Genomic DNA, 16,999 nt, shown 5'->3' with positions numbered 1-16,999 from the left:
TACCTCATTGTGGTTTGACTTGCATAATAGCTTTTCCATGCCCTTGAAAGATAGAGTCTTTGAGAGAAATATCTTGAACCCGGCTTATATGCGATTAAGAAATTCATGCCTCAAATAATAAGAAATTTCATATTCACCAGTTGATTACCCATTTAGAGCGCATCTAAAAAATGTCTTAAAACTTTCATAGGGACTGTTAAAGAGCACATAGGTGAGTATTAAGAATATCATATTTAAAGGGATGCTCTTTACTATGTGTGTTTCAAAGCAAGAATGCCCAAATCCTTACCTTGTTAGAGTAGAAAACATGGGATCCTCTGTTTTAGGCTCAGTGCAGGTGGAATACTAAGCTGTCTGTGGGAAGTTTCTTCCTGTGACTTCTAAGAAGTCACCTTAGCACGCTGAAGGTGGAGCTCAACAGCACAGTAAGCATGGACAGGTTCCCATGTGGATCTTTTCTTAGCACAGCTGGGTAATGCAGCGCAGAGCTTAAACCAGAGTTACGTGGGGGCTGGGCATTCTTGATGCCTTTCTGAAATGAAGATCTGTTTCACCGCTTACAAGGCCGTCATCCCAGCCATCTGACTTTGACTGAGGGGGGACATCTGGAAGCGCAGACAGTGAGTGGAAGCTGCCCAGCTTCAGGCCTCAGTTCTGCCTCCTCCCGACTCAGACCCGGAGCAAGCGACTTCTCTCTGGTGTTCTCAGTTTACACCAGCTGTGAAATGGAGCTGATGCCAGGCTGTCATGAGGACTGATAGCAGTTAAGCTCTCAGAACGTGATGACATGTATATATGCTGCTACTTTGCTATTAAAATTTCCAAGAGAATACTTAGGGGGGAAAGGCTGAACAAGAAGAATGGAACAGCTGAGGCCGCTTTAATCAGTGTTACTTGAACACCCGGCTTGAGTTCTGTATGTCAGTGGCCCTACTGGGGTGATGCGCTTCCCGCACTGAGGTTGTAGTTCCCTTAGAGTTATTACAGAAACTATTTGAAATGAACATAAACACGGTCCCCTTCTGTCTTCCTCTGATGCTAAAACAAAATACGGTGGGGGAAAAAACATTAAAAAAAAATGTCCTAAATGAACAACTTTTGAAAATAGCATTTCATGTTGCTGATTTTTTTTTTTTTCTAATGCTGAAAGCTGGCTGGAAAATCTTAATAAAGTGAATTATGTCTTCTGGTTATAAGGTGAAGACATAAACTAACCTTATTGAAGATTACGCCTGTTTTAAATACATACATATATTTTTGTAAAGTTCTAATAAAATGCAATTTATTTTTATTTTTTTAATGATGTTTATTGTGGTAAGAGTCACATAATATAAAGCATACTATTTAAACCACTTCTGACTGTATGGTTTGATGGCCCTAAGTACAGTCATGGCGTTGTCCATCTGTCACCATCATCCATCTCCCCAGCTGCTCACTTTCCTAAACTGAAACTCTGTCCCCACTAAACACTAACTCTCCTTTCCGCCTCACCCGCACCCCTGGCATCGATCACTGTGCTTTCTGACTCTGTGGACTTGACTATTCTCGGTGTCTCACGTAAGTGGAGTCAAAGCATATTTGTCTGCCCTAATGTGTATTGGAGTACACAGAACGCAGTTTAATAGCTCATTGTATCTCCGGATTTGATGAGGGATCTGTTTTAATGCCATGGGAAAACCGACATGGTCTATTCCTAGTCCATGCTTAGTCCTCAGAGATGGAAGTTGGACAGTAGGATTGAAGAAAGTGACAGAGTTCGTCTGAAGGGTCCATAATCCCCAGCGACCCTTCTTCCTGTAATTCTGTACATCTCCTTGACCTTTCACTTTTTAGGTAGTTAACTGCCTTGCTAGAGAAGAAAGAATTTTGTAGTGCCTGGTATACAGCGAGCACTGAATTAAAAAAATGATCTAAATGAGGAGTGAATGACTGGATCTGAACAGCGCTCATCCTAGAGTAGCAGTCATCACCTACGTAGCATCTAAAGTCTTTTTTCCTAAAGAACCAAACTCCTCTAATTTTCTTCCCTAGTAACTTCTCTCCTTGAGACAAATAGACCAAAACACACACACTCAACTCAACGGATGGAATTTTCCAAGGGGATAGGAAACTTGAGTCTCAAGTGAAGACATCCAGTGTTTTGATATTAGGATGGGTCTTTTAGAGATAAATGTTGGAAGCCAGGAAAAATAGCATCAAGAGGAAATAATGCATGTGTAGGCAGCATCGGAAATATAGAGGGTTCACACCATGGGAACTCTGACCGCTATTATTTTTGAATTTCCTTCATGTTAGTACAGCTGTGCGGATGCCATGAAGCCGGGTTATGTATTTCCCGGCCCACGGTACGGGCTCAGTCTGGGCAACCCCAATGATGACCTCCGTCCACGACCTACTTGCTCCATCCTCATCGTTAGCCCTGAGCTCCCTCCATCAGCACCAGACCTGTGCAAAGGATGCTGAGAATGAATCTGTAGCTTCAAAGTTCCCAGATGCTGAATGAACTCTTTCCAGGGCCTGTGGTCCGTCCTTCCTGTCCACACCCCTGCCACAACTCTTGGGTCCAGAATGACCTTCTCCATCACATCTCAGTCCGGCCCCACCCAGAGAGTGCCCTTCTGCTTTGACGCCTCCTTAGACTTGAAGGCCGCATCCACGCCAGGCCTCTAGTTCCAAGATTCTGCAGACTGGCTGCAGAGTTCCAGCTGACATGGTGTGGAGGAGACAAAGGAAGACCCACTGGGGTGGAGCCCACAGCCATCGGGGCCTCAGACATTGGGATGGAAATCTAAAATCCAGTAGGTTGCATAGATTGCCAAGAGTACAAAAAATCCTGTGTTGGGTAACGCTTACGAGGACATTTTCAGAAATCTGCCTCAGATGATGTAACTCAACTCTCGGGATTCTGGAGCTACAGGCATCCTGTGTTAGTGATCTCTGGCTTAACCATCTAAGAAGGCATTCACACGTTCTTCTGTTTCTTGCTCAAGCGAGAGTTTCTGTTTGGAGTTTACCTATTACGTATGGGAATGATTGAGGGCAGAAGGAGAAGAGGGTGACAGAGGATAAAACGGTTGGATGGCGTCACTGATTCAATGGACACGAACTTGGGCAAGCTCCTGGAGATGGTGAGGGACAGAGAAACCTGGCGTTCTGCAGTCCATGGGGTCTCGGAGAGTTGGACATGACTTGACGACTGAACAACAGCAATTTCATCACATCCGGTAACCTTTGCTGCTGCTGCTGCTAAGTCGCTTCAGTTGTGTCCGACTCTGAGCGACCCCATGGACTGCAGCCTCCTAGGCTCCTCCATCCATGGGATTTTCCAGGCAAGAGTACTGGAGTGGGTTGCCAGTGCCTTCTCCCCCAGTATCTTTTAGATCTTACTTAAGAAACAGATATTCTTTTTTTTTTTCTCTTTTTCCAGAAAGGTAAGTTTGTCTTTATCCAAGTGTCCATGGATGCCTTAACTAACAGCGACCCTCTGAGCTGTTCCCCACAGCCCAGCAGCTGACCCCTGGCACACAGCTGGTTTCACTCCCTGACCCCAGTCTTCCAGGGCTGCTGGGGTCCCCTATCCTGCTGCTTCTGGGGGGCCAGTCCTGCTCCCCTTTCTGCCCTTCCTGCCCACACCTAAGCCAGGAGCACTGGGAGCCTTAAAACTCCATGTCTAAGGATTGGCTGCAGGGATTTGAAAGTGAACACAAAGGTTTCCTTCTGAGGTTTTGAAGAGGCGTGTCACTCTGGAATAAACCTGGCAGAGTGTCGCCTCTCACCGTCTGGGTGCGTGGCCTGTTTGCAGTCACACGGGGAGAACAAGTGCCCATTCAGTGTTCCCTGCACGTGTTTCCAATCAGCTGTCACAGATGGGGCTTTGACACGACAGTTGCAGGAGCTGGCTGGAGGGATGGAAACCAGGCGGCAGCTCTGCTTCCCATGTGCCTGTGCTCTGCTTCCGGTGAGCATGGGCACCGTCTTAGTCTCATAAGGCTCCTGTCACAAAATGCCGTGGGCCAGGGCAGGAATTAAACAGCAGGGATTTTTTTCTCATGGTTCTAGAGACTGAAGTCCAAGACCAAGGTGCTGGGCTGGTTGGTGGTGGGTGTCTGGTGAGAGCTCTGTCCTTGGCTGGGGATGGCTACCTTCTCACTGTAAGCTCAGTGGCAGAGAGAGAGAAAGAGAGAAGTCTGGTCTCTTCCCCTTCTTTAAGGGCACTAATCCCGTCATAAGGGCCTCAGCCTCGTGACCTCATGTTAACTTCATTCTCTTCCAAAGGCCCCACCTCCAAAGGCCTTCACGTTGGGACTGGGGCTTCCGTATGTGAACCTGGAGGAGGCACGGTCACTCAGCTCATCACAGATGACTGCATTGTCTTTCCACAGTGTCTGCCTCCTCCCCTCTCCCTCCCCTCCAGCTTTCCCTTCCTGGCTTCTCTCTGTGCATCACGGACAGGCAGGGAGGCAGGCTCTAGGGGGCTGCAGTAATGGAAGGCTGTGTCTTCTTCTCCTCCAGGAACTCCCCTGATGAGTGCAGCATGGCCAAAGGTGGGAAGATGGTGGGCAGCCCGGACACCGTCGGGATGAACTACAGCAGCTACATGGAGGAGAAGCACATGCCGCCCCCAAACATGACCACCAACGAGCGCCGCGTCATCGTCCCCGCAGGTCAGAGGCTTGGCCAGCGGCCCGGGCCTTCCTCAGGCTCCGCTCAGCTCTCTCTTCTGCCCTTGGCATTGGTCACCCTCAGCTGCCTGCACTGGTGGTTGCGGATGGACCAGCAGATACTCGTCCACCGTGGTGAAATGTTCACTGCTATGTGCATGCACGCGCGTGTGTGTTTGTGTGTGTGTGTGAGAGAGAGAGAGAATTGATGCAGAGTGACCTTTCCAAGGAGGACTTGCCTTTTCTCTGAGCGTATTTGGTGTTAAATATCCTTCCTTTTATGAAGTGCTACTTATAATAGAAGGTAGGCTTAACATTTTTTCCTTACCTGGCATAATTTAAAATTGGGAGCCCTGTATTGTTGGTTGTCAAAACTCGAAATTCCAATCCTCACTGGCTTATGAAACAGACTCCAAGAGCCTGAGTCATTCTTTACCAGAAGTAATTCTAAACATAATCCAAAACAATAACTCTGGATTTGAGAACCATGCCAGGGATTTATTTATTTAGCAAAACTAAAGGTAATAGGAAGGATGCCTTAAAACTCCTCAGAGGAAATGTGCTACATAAAACCAAAAATACCCACCACAACAATAGCAATGGTGACCCCCGGCGGGTCCTGACTGAGGTTTTCAGTGAGCGATGCGCATACACTGAATTTTTGGTGTCATGAACCCTCAAGCAATACGTAGCGTGGTTTGTCACGAGTGCCCTGATGAGGACAATGACGCTCAGAGAGGTTGGCCTGCAGTTAGTAAGAGGCGAGTGAGAACTTCCCAGGTGGCACACTCATAAAGAACCCACCTGCCAATGCAGGAGATGTGAGTTCGATCCCTGGGTTGGGAAGATCCCCTGGAGAAGGAAATGGCAACCCACTCCAGTACTCTTGCCTGGGAAATCCCCTGGACAGAAGAGCCTGATGGGCTACAGGCCATGGGGTGGCACAGAGTTGGACACTTCTTAGCAACTTAGTGTGAGTTAAAACTCAGACAAACTTCCCTGACTCCTTCATTCTCAAGCCCCTTCCCGTAGCCCCTGGGCGCTCCCTCCATCACCCCCTGCGGCCATCTGGGCCCCTCGCCTTCTGCCTCTGGGACTGAACTTGCTGTCTCTGTATCCGGAAACCCTTGGTTCCAGGGAGTTCTGCCCTTCATCGGGGTTCTCTAGCCACCGCATCCAGAGGTGTGCCTCCACTACTCCACCCAGTGACCCTAACCCCTGCCTGTCTGACTTTCTTTTATTGCATGTATTCCCCTCTGTCACTGCAGTGGACTTTTATGTGGAAGTTCTCTTCTTATCTTCCTCCTTCAGTGGAGTGTAAGACCCACAAAAGCCCTATGTGGCCAAGTTCAGTGCCTGGAGTCCCCTAGGTTCTCAGCGAATATTAACTGAGGGAAGAATGGACGAAAGGGTGCCTGACCCCTGGGTGGTCCTGCCCAGGACTCTGCTTATTGCTGGAGTCGTAAGAGATGAGCATGGGTGAAACTGGTGCAGGCTTGATTCTCCCTTGCCCCAGAGGTGGTGTGTGCATGTTCAGTCACTTTAGTCGTGTCTGACTCGTTGCGACCCCGTGGACTGTAGCCCGCCAGGCTCCCCTGTCCGTGGGGTTCTCCAGGCAGGAATAACTGGATGGGTTGTCATGCTGTCCTCCAGGGGATCTTGCCCACCCAGGGATTGAACCAAGTCTCCTGTGTCTCCTGCATTGCAGGCAGATTCTTTACCACTGGGCCACCAGGGAAGCCCTGTTTCCCTGGTAGGGTGGCCTGAATCTCGACATCTGTAGGATATTAGTCTTTCCATGATCTTGTATTTACTGGGTTGCTTCAGCTTTCCATCATTCTGGACCACTGAGTGGGAAGTACTAACAGGGCCCCAGGGGCCTCCTTATGCTACAAGCTGCTCCGTATAGTGCAGCAGTTACACAATTTCCCTCCAGAATTGAGACCGGTCCTTCTAGTTGATAATTCTCCTCTGGCAGCTGGGTCAGGGGCCAGGAAAGGTCAAGGGGACCGTCTCCACTGCCAATTTGAAAGTGAACGTGTTAGTCATTCAGTCGTGTCGGACTCTGTGTGACCCCAAGGACTGTGGCCCACCAGACTCCTCTGTCCATGGGATTCTCCAGGCAGGAACACTGGAGTGGGTTGCCATTTCCTTCTCCAGCAGATCTTCCTGACCCAGGCATCGGACCCACGTCTCTTACGTCTTCTGCTTTGGCAGGCAGGTTCTTTACCACTAGTGCCACCGGGAGTTCACCTCTGCGAGGTGTGATGACCAATGAGATCAAATCCCCTCCGTGGCACGATTCCCACCCCCAGCCCTAAGTCTGCACCAGACCACCTCCAGTGGGCTTCTGTTTCCACCGCCTTCCAAGCAAGAAAGTTCAGAGTGCAAAACACCCGACTCGGCTCACGGACTGGGTTTCTCTTCAGGATGGTCGCTGTGTAGCTTTCAGCAAACTGCATGAAGCTCGTTGGAAGCAGTGAGGTAGGAAAGGACTCCTCCATCCCTGATCTTGAAGCACGAATAAGGCCTTTATAGGGGACAGTGGAGTGAGTCTCGTGTGTGCCTCATGAGAAGGACGAAGCTGCTTTTGATGTTTCCGGAAAGGAAGTGGACATTTATGCCGAAGGCATGCCTTTGGTTTGATCATGGCAACTAAGCTACATTCCTGAGAACCACCACTTGTTGCTGTGACTTAGAACTGGAGGCATTTCTGGTTGAGTGGGAAAAAAGTGTGGAAAGGCGAATGTCCAAGGGGCCCATCCTGGATGCGTGGTACCTGAAGGGGTTGAGAGCAGCTGTGTGCCTGGGGAGGGGAGGTTCGGGCAGGGGTGTTGTTGCCTTGGACGCTGGCTGGAGCGGAATGGGATGAGACGAAACCCAGGGGATGTCTGCCCAAGCCCGTCTCACCCTTTGCCTTTCTCCTTGAGAATGTAATTTCCTCAGTTTAGGTGAAACAAAGCCTTTAGTTCTCTAAGATGAGAGACTCATTCTGAGGAAAGGCTTGAAGTACATTGAAGGTACTTATCTGAGATCTGCATGGAATCACAGACCCAGGAGCTAAGCCTGGTGCCGTGACATCCTTTCATCTGACGGGGTCCTATTTCTGTCATGCCAGACACAGGCTTTGATGTTGTCAGTATCATTTCTAGTAGGGCCAAACTTGCTTCCTATGTTAAATAAACTGTTTAGAAAACAGGAGAGCCATTTTCATGGGAAAGAGGCAAAGAAGCAATTTAATCAAGTCAGGACATCCACCCTTTGTGATTTGTGTAGTTGTTGTTCAGTCGCTAAGTCATGTCCAGCTCCTTGCAACCCCATGGAGTGCAGCCTGCCAGGCTTCCCTGTCCTTCACCATCTCCTGGAGTTTGCTCATATTTATATCCATTGAGTCAGTGATGCTACCTATCTCATCCTCTGTCACTCCCCTCTCCTCCTGCCTTCAATCTTTCCAAGCATCAGGGTCTTTTCCAACGAGTTGGCTCTTTGCATCAGGTGGCCAAAGTATTGGAGCTTCAACTTCAGCATCAGTCCTTCCAATGAGTATTCAGAGTTGATTTCCTGTAGGATGGACTGGTTTGTTCTCCTTGCAGTCCAAGGGACTCTCAAGAGTCTTCTCCAACTCCACAGTTCAAAAGCACCAATCCTTCGGTGCTCAGCTTTCTTTATAGTCCAACTCTTACATCCATACATGACCACTGGAAAAACCATAGCCTTGACTAGACGGACCTTTGTTGGCAAAATGCTGTCTCTGTGTAGTAGGTTCTCATTAAATGTCAGCCGGTTGGCTGGAAGCCTGGTTGCACAGATTGGCTCATATTAAGCTTTTGTGTAAAGGCTGTTTCATCCCCTGAAGAAAGCCCTCTTTCAGCTGTCCCCTCGCTTGGTTGCTTCACGCCGAGGCGAGGGCAGTTATTCAGTTAACCAGGTTTGTAAGAGAGCTCACTGTGGCTGGTGTTGCAAGTTGTGAGTCTTGCAGTTATTGGTCAAGCCTCAGGTATGTGTGCTCACATGCAGACACACAGATGAACACACAGACACACAGCTATATTGCACAATCCTGAAAACCCCCAGTGTAAAGACAGCAGGACCTGGGCGCGGCTGTATCAGCTGCCCCCTCCATACCTTCGGCCCCAACTCTGAGATCCAGGCACCTCACTAGGGCACATTTTGGGTGTAGAGAGTTCTGCACACTTAGCAGAATTCTCCAAACCTGGTTACGACTGGTTCATATAGTTCCTACTATTTAAGCACATTGATTGGCACTTCTAAATGCAAATCAGAAAGACAGCCCCACCCCCCAAATCCGTTATTTATTCCTAAGCACTTACACTATCAATTAGCTGCATACTGCCCTTCGTGTCCTAGACCTGAAAATGGTCCTGAGAAACGCTGACCAAGGAGACTGGTGTGTAGACAGGAGAAGACACAGAAAAAGACATGGTCTTTTGGACTCCTGGCCTGGATTCCTCACTTCTAAAGTCCCTGGTTTTGAGACTCACTGTCTCTAACTCAGGTTTCCCAGCTGGTGCTGGTGGTGAAGAACCCATCTGCCAATGCAGGTTAGATATAAGAGACTTGAGTTCGATCCCTGGGTCGGGAAGATCCTTTGGAGGAGGGCATGGCAACCCACTCTAGTATTCTTATCTGGAGAATCCCATGGACAGAGGAGCCTGGCAGATTGCATCTATAGGGTTGCACAGAGTCAGACATGACTGAAGCAACTCAGCACACACGCATGCACACGCACACATGTGTCTAACTCAGGAGCTTTATAAAAACTCCTCAAATATCCCTAATGAATAAAAAGACTTTCATTGAATATATTTACACTGTTTCCTTGTTTCAGAATGGATTTAAGAATGATCACACAAATATAAATAAGAGAAAAAGATAGAATCTGTTTTAAAAGTAAACGGATTGAGAACATGGGCTAAAGTAAGAACTTAACAGGCAGTGAAACCAGGGGTGAGGTTTGTATGTTGATATATATATTTGGAGAAGGAAATGGCAACCCACTCCAGTATTCTTGCCTGGAGAATCCCATGGACACAGGAGCCTGGGGGGCTTAAGTGCATGGAGTTGCAAAGAATTGAACACAACTGAAGCGACTTAGCACATATGTATGTATTAACACAAACTTTATATCCTGCATAGTTGCAAAAGTGGGTTTTATTGGGTCCAAGGTGTCAGCAGGCTATGTGAAGGCGATGCCTTAATCAGTACATGCCTCAGTGTCCCCAGGATTAAAAGAAAACATGTGGGAAAGATGGTCCAGCTCTTTATTTTGAGTCTGTAAAAAAATGTGTTTCTTGGTTTGTCATTGGAAGGTAACAGGGATGTCACATGAAAGCACTCAGCCAGTAGGGCCACCAGACACCCTGGGAAGCCCTGACTTCTACCTGTTGTCCTGGTAACGCCACTGGCTAGGCCTCTCCTTCCCAAGGTGTAGAGATTAGACAATACATCACATGTGCTCTTTCTGTCTACTTTCTGTGCTCTTTCTGTATCTATCATCTGTCATCTGTGTCTGTCTTTCCATCTGTCTATAAATCTATTGTCTATCTACCTCTCATTTATCATCTATCATCTGTATCTATCTTTCCAGTCCCTATTTATCTATCTATCTGCCTCTCATTTGTTCATCATCTATCTCTCTGCCATAGGTATCTATCTGTCTTCCCATCTGTCTATTTATCCATCATCTGTCTACCTATTATCTGTCTTATGTGGTGTGAATAGCTGTATATCTAGGTATGCACCTCATAGGCTTGGGCTGTTTCTTATGTTCATGGTTGCAGGTCAAAGTATCATTCAGTGATGTCACTCTTAATAAGATGAACCGCAGACAGAGGGCCCAGTTCAGTTCAGTTCAGAGGGCCCAGCTGAGCTCTTGTTGGCTCAGTTTAATTTGGAGGTTGACTGGGAGATGTTTTTCCGAGTATGATCAGAACCACCTGCATCGGGGTCACCTGGAAGATTTAGGATGTAAAAGTGCCCACCTCCACATTTTCTGAATCCAAGTATGGAGTGGAGGATTCTACATTGTTAGCACATATTTTGGGTGATGTTCGTGCATTGTAGGGTTTGAAGAGCTCTAGACTAGATAGAAGTACTCTTGCCTGGAAAATCCCATGAATGGAGGAGCCTGGTAGGCTGCAGTCCATGGGGTCTCTAAGAGTCGGACACGACTGAGTGACTTCACTTTCACTTTTCACTTTCATGCATTGGAGAAGGAAATGGCAACCCACTCCAGTGTTCTTGCCTGGAGAATCCCAGGGATCGGGGAGCCTGGTGGGCTGCCGTCTATGGGGTCGCACAGAGTCAGACACTACTGAAGTGTCTTAGCAGCAGCAGACTAGATAGAAGATACTAAATAAGTGTTGAGCTTCCCAGGTGGTGTAATGGTAAAGAATCCACCTGCCAATGCAGGAGACACAGGTTCAATCCCTGGTTTGGGGAGATCCCCTGGAGAAGGACATGGCCACCCACTGCAATACTCTTGCCTGGAGAATTCCATGGACAGAGGAGCCTGGAGGGCTACAGTCCATGGGGTCACAATGAGTTGACACGACTGAGTGATTCAGCACACACACACACAAATAAATGTTGCTTTAATACACTTCCATTATTTGAAATAAAGACATCATTTGGGAAAGGGAGTTGGCAAAAGAAAGAACTGTCCTAAAGCTTTTGCCTCCAGACGTGTTTCGGGAGCTGTGGCTGGTACGTGTCATTGGCTGACACGATAAAGCCTGTAAAGGTCTCGTGTCACGGCATTCACTGGGAAATCCAGGGCCACTCAAGGCACAAAGTGTGATGAGAGAGCTGAGGAGGAAGCCCCGCGGCCCTGTTCATTGGTGACAGCCCTGAGCGCCGTTCAGACCAAGCAGGTCAAGCGGTGCTTGCCTGCATTCACTGTGTTCCCATCAGCGGCATAGATGACTCGGGGACAGCCCGGGAGTCGGACTTCTGGGTGTTTCCAGTTCTGCTGCCCCAGGGCTGTGAACCCAGATGGATGTTTAGAAGCAATGGGTCCTTCTCGCACAGTGGAACTAGTATGTTACAGGGAACACAGGTTTTGTGCTGCCTGATGACGCCTCAGCATCAGGGATACGGTGCCGGGTGGCCTTCCGCAGTCACCGTGTAGGTCTTGACCGTGTCCTTGGCGACGTGCTAATAACCCAGCGCGCTGGCAAAGAGGAAGGCACGGTCTTCACCCACTTTTCTTCAAAATTGCAAAATGCAACAGAACCTCTGGTTTCAGCAGCTTACATCATTTTGAGAAGATTTCTTCCTTTTCTTTGTTTTTATTCCCCAAAATGGGTGCTGAGGCATGGGGCTTTTCAAACACTTCTGTTTTCATTGTCTAAATATTCACCTTGGGCACAAATGCTCATGGGGGTCAGAAGTTCTCAGAAATAGGTGCCACATGCGTCTTTGTTTCCCCTGTTTGCTTTTTAAATTTCATTTTTAATTGGCGTATAATTGCTTAACATTATTGTGTCAGCTTCCGCTCTACAACAGTTTGAATCAGCTGTATGTATACATATAGTCCCCTCTGTCTGAAGCCTCCCCACCACCCCATCCCACCCCATCCCACCCCTGTAGGTCATCACAGAGCACCGAGCTGAGTTATTCACCTTTTAACAAAGCTCACTCTCTGTATTCATTCATTTATTCATTCGCTGAGCACTTGGAATATTCCAGTCACGGAGAATAAAAGCTCTTAGGAGATTTAAAGCCCCATTCCTTGGTCCCCAGACACATGTGGCTGGAGCTTCTCCTCTCGTGTCGTACTCAGGTCTTCCTTGCGGGGTGACTCCTACTCAACATGTGAGGTATCCTCCGAGTACTTGTTACTCTTGTACTAGTCACAGAGGAAATGACCGAAGCCTGTGAGAAGCAGATAAGACCCGGCCGCATAAAGTTAAGTCATTTGTGACGGGGAGAGCATGATTAAGAGCTCAGATGAGTGATTCAGACACGTGTTTCCAAATAGCTGGGGAACAAGATGACCGTAAGCATGACTCGGGAAGAGCAGCTTCCTTTGTCCCCTCCTGATGGGGTTTCTGAACCCCCTGCCGCTTCCGCCATCTTCCTCTGCCCTGTCCTGGCCCCAGTCACATCTTCCTACTCCTGTACTGCGTTGTCCCCTGTGTCCTCTGCCAGGCGCTTCCCTCCGATGGAATGTCCTTCCGTTCCCCTGCTGACAAGTCCTTCTCGCTTTTCCAGGCACCTTTGAAATCCACCCTCTCTAAGAAACCACCCTGGATCTTTAGGCACCTTCATTGCTTCCCTGATGACGTCTAAGCAATTCCTCCATCACACTTTATGTGGTTTCATATTATAGTCTATGCTTCACTGGTGGCTCAGAGGTTAAAGCGTCTGCCTGCAATGCGGGAGACCTGGGTTTGATCCCTGGATCAGGAAGATCCCCTGGAGAAGGAAATGGCAACCCACTCCAGTATTCTTGCCTGGAGAATCTCATGGGCGGAGGAGCCTGGTGGGCTACAGTCCATGGGGTCGCAAAGAGTCGGACACAATTGAGCGACTCAACTTTCACTTTCATTTTCATGCTAGGTATAGTGTTTAATTCCATGAAGGATTTGAGATACCTTGCGGACTAAACTAGTGATCGTCACGTGAGCCAAACTACTAATCAGTTAGAAATTGGGGATTGATACTGAGGCAGTCGGGCTTCTCAGGTGGCTCCGTTTGGTAGAGAATCCACCTGCCAATGCAGAAGACTTGGATTCAGTCCCTGGGTTGGGAAGATCTCCTGGAGGAGGAAGGAAATGGCAACCCACTCCAGTATTTTGGCCTGGAGAATCCCATGGACAGAGGATCCTGGCAGGCTACAGTCCATGGAGTTGCAAAAGAGCTGGGCATGACTTAGCAACTCAACAGCCACAACTAAGGCAATTATGAATATTAATGGAAAACCAAGGTCACATGAAGGAATAATGTAGCTCTTTTGGCCACAAGCTTGGCCAAGATGCTGTGGCTTAGTTTCTAGAATGGCATTGAGCTTCCTGGTGGCTAACATAAAAAGATCCATAGGGGAAATAATGTCTTTTTTTCAGAAATAAATTTCACAGGGAAGGGAATGTTCTTCCTGGTGCAGCATCTCTGGACATTATATTTGGGCTTAACTCAGGCGTGGGCACCTTCCTTGTGACATCCACTATGGACAGTGTGAGTTATATTAGCCAATAGCTCAGTGCAGACAGAAAGCATACGCCCAGTGTGAGTCTTTGCTGGTTTGGTTTCTTAGAAAGTCAGGACTTTGATTTCTCAAAGTGGCAGAAAGTTCCTATGGCCTGCACAAGACCTTTTCTAAAGATGACATCTCCAAACTCAGGTTGAAAGTAGATGAATAACAAGCAATGGAAGAAAATACTCTCCAAGTCTAAATGGCCAATGTTTTATTACAGTGTACTCAGCCATGAAATTAAAAGATGCTTGCTCCTTAGAAGAAAATCTATGACAAACCTAAACAGTATTAAAAAGAAGAGACATCACTTTGCCAGCAAAGGTCCATATAGTCAAAAGTATGGTTTTGCCAGTAGTCATGTAGAGGTGTGAGAGCTGGACCATAAAGAAGGCTGAGTGCTGAAGAATTAATGCTTTCAAACTGGTGTTGGAGGAGACTCTTGAGAGTCCCTTGGACTGCAAGATCAAACCAGTCCATCCTAAAGGAAACTGAGTCTGAATATTCATTGGAAGGGCTGATGCTGCAGCTGAAGCTCCAATACTTTAGCCACCTGATACAAAGAGCCGACTCATTGGAAAACGCCCTGATGTTGGGAAAGATTGAAGGCAGGAGGAGAAGGGGACGACAGAGGACGAGATACTTGGATGGCATCACTGACTCAGTGGGCATGAGTTTGAACAAACTCCGGGAAATAGTGAAGGACAGGGAAGCCTGGTGTGCTACAGTCCACGGGGTCAGACATGACTTAGCAACTGAACAACAACAATCTTTTTAAAGGTGGTTATTTATAAGCCTGTGTGTTCTATTAGATTGAGAGCATCGTGAGTTGGTGATAATGTCTTTTGCGTTCTTCACCACCAGAAAAAGCAGCAAACTCGTGGCCCGTGTGCAGAAGTCACTAAGCATGCGTCAGTCGAGTTAGTGGAATCCGGCTTTAGTTAGTTGGAATCAGAGGACCACCGGGGATGCATTTGCAAGATTCTTGCTGATCTTCATTCAGCTGTTTATGAGTCAGGGTTCTTCAAAGAAGCAGAACCAGTCTCTCTCTCTTTCTCTCACCCTTTCCTGGCCTTTACTCAGTCGCACAGTGCAAAGGCCAGCATCTTTTGGGAGCACCCTTGCAGATTGGCCCAGAAATAATGTTTAATGAAATATCTAGACATCCCACAATCCAGTCAAGTGGACACACACTCTTAACTATCACTGAAAGTGAAAGTCGCTCAGTTGTGTCCAACTCTTTGTGACCCTGTGGACTATGCAGTCCGTGGAATTCTCCAGGCCAGAATATGGAAATGGGTAGCCTTTCCCTTCTCCAGGGGATCTTCTCATCCCAGGGATTGAATTCATGTCTCCTGCATTGCGGGCAGATTCTTTACCAGCTGAGCCACCAGGGAAGCCCAAGAATCCTGGGGCGGGTAGCCTGTCCCTTCTCCAGCGGATCTTCCCAACTGGGGAATCAACCTGGGGTCTCCTGCATTCCAGGCAGATTCTTTACCAGCTGAGCCACAAGGGAAGCCCTATCATTAAATCCTTTAAAAATGTATTTATTTAAAAAAAAAAAAGAAAAGAAAAAAAAATGTATTTATTTATCTCTTTTTGGCTGTGCTGGGTCTTCGATGTTGCGTGGGGGCTTTCTCTAGTTGCGGCAAGCAGGGGCTACTCTGTAGTTTCAGTATGTTGGCTTCTCATTGGAGTGGCTTCTGTTTGCAGAGCGCAGACTCTAGGCACACAGGTCTCAGTAGTTGTAGCACTTGGATTCAGTTGCTCTGTGGCATGTGGAATATTCCATGTGGCCCACGGGCTCAGTTGCTCTGTGGCCTGTGGAATATTCCACGTGGCCCATGGGCTTGGTTGCTCTGCGGCCTGTGGAACATTCCAGGACCAGGGACCAAACCTGTGTCTCCTGCCTTGGCAGGCGGATTCTTTACCACTGAGCCGTGAAGGAAGTCCCACAAAACCCTTAAACGTGAGAAAATTGGGCCCTGGGGAAATGAAAGAACTTTCCCGAGGATACATGTACGGATGGTGAGACCAGAGCCAATCCTCAGGCCTGTACTCAGTGATTAAGTATCTGCTGGTGAAGCATTTCTTTCTTAAAATTAAAGTATTACAGGGACCTCCATGGTGGCTCAGACAGTGAGGAATCTGCCTTTCTTGAGGGAGATCTGTGTTCAATCCCAGAGTCGGTAAGATCCCCTGGAGAAGGAAATGGCAACCCACTCCAGTATTCTCGCCTGGGAAATCCCATGGACAGAGGAGCCTGGTGGGCTACAGCCCATGGGGTTGCAAAGAGTCAGGCATGACTGAGTGACTAATACTTCCATTTTCTCCTCATCAGTTTACAATATTGTGCTAGTTTAGGTATACAGCATAGTGGCTCAGTATTTTTACAGGTTGTGCTCCATGATTAGATTATTATAAGATAATGAGTGTTATTCCCTATGCTACACATATATCCTTGTTGCTTATCTACTTGTACATAAAAGTTTGTATGTGCTAATCCCACACCACTAATTTGTCCTCCCTTTCCCTCTCCCATTTGGTAACCACACATTTGTTTCCAATAAACTACACGTTTCTCTGCTTTACTTTGTCATGCCTCCAAACACTCCCAGAGATCTCTCCCATTATGTCTGCATTATGGAATGTGTTTCTATAAGCTTCTGGTTACAACTTTTTACGCTAAGTCAGGCAACTGAACAACCCAACCAACTAAAACTTAAATCCTAAGGTCCCAGTTAATGTATGTTTAAACTGGGAGCTGAATTGAGGCAACTGTCATTGGGTTCTACGTGGCTGAAATAATAAAAACAGAAATGGCGACCGTCTGCTGAGGACACAGTGTTGTCAGCCGCTTGGCCCTGCTCTTTGTTGAAAAGGTTTTATTTAATGGTGAAGATGACAGGAAAGATGGTAAAAGACAGGGAAGCCTGGCGTGCTGCAGTCCATGGGGTTGCTAACAGTCAGACACGACTGAGCAACTGAACAGCAACAATCTTATCTAAATTCCACAAAAATCCTATGGTGTAGAAACTATTTGTTGTTCTCACTATACAGATACAGAAACTCAAACTAGGGAAGTAAGATGGTTGCCCAAGATGTCCCAGCCAATGATGTGGAA

General features: G+C 47.5%; 1 protein-coding gene across 6 annotated transcripts in view; it reads left to right on the top strand.

Moving 5' to 3' along the window:
* The window catches only part of ERG (ETS transcription factor ERG), a 315,796-nt gene that overhangs the window by 261,546 nt on the left and 37,251 nt on the right, over nt 1–16,999 (top strand). For all 6 annotated transcript variants that reach the window (XM_043474737.1, XM_043474736.1, XM_043474739.1 and 3 more), the window contains one exon: nt 4,513–4,664. In XM_043474737.1, the coding sequence (XP_043330672.1) occupies nt 4,513–4,664 (152 nt within the window). The remainder of the gene's footprint in view (nt 1–4,512; nt 4,665–16,999) is intronic.

The sequence above is a fragment of the Cervus canadensis genome, chromosome 7 (assembly GCF_019320065.1).
Source record: "Cervus canadensis isolate Bull #8, Minnesota chromosome 7, ASM1932006v1, whole genome shotgun sequence".
Classification (NCBI taxonomy): Eukaryota; Metazoa; Chordata; class Mammalia; order Artiodactyla; family Cervidae; genus Cervus; species Cervus canadensis.
Note: the sequence above shows the minus strand (reverse complement) of the source record. Positions and strands in the feature narration are given on the sequence as shown.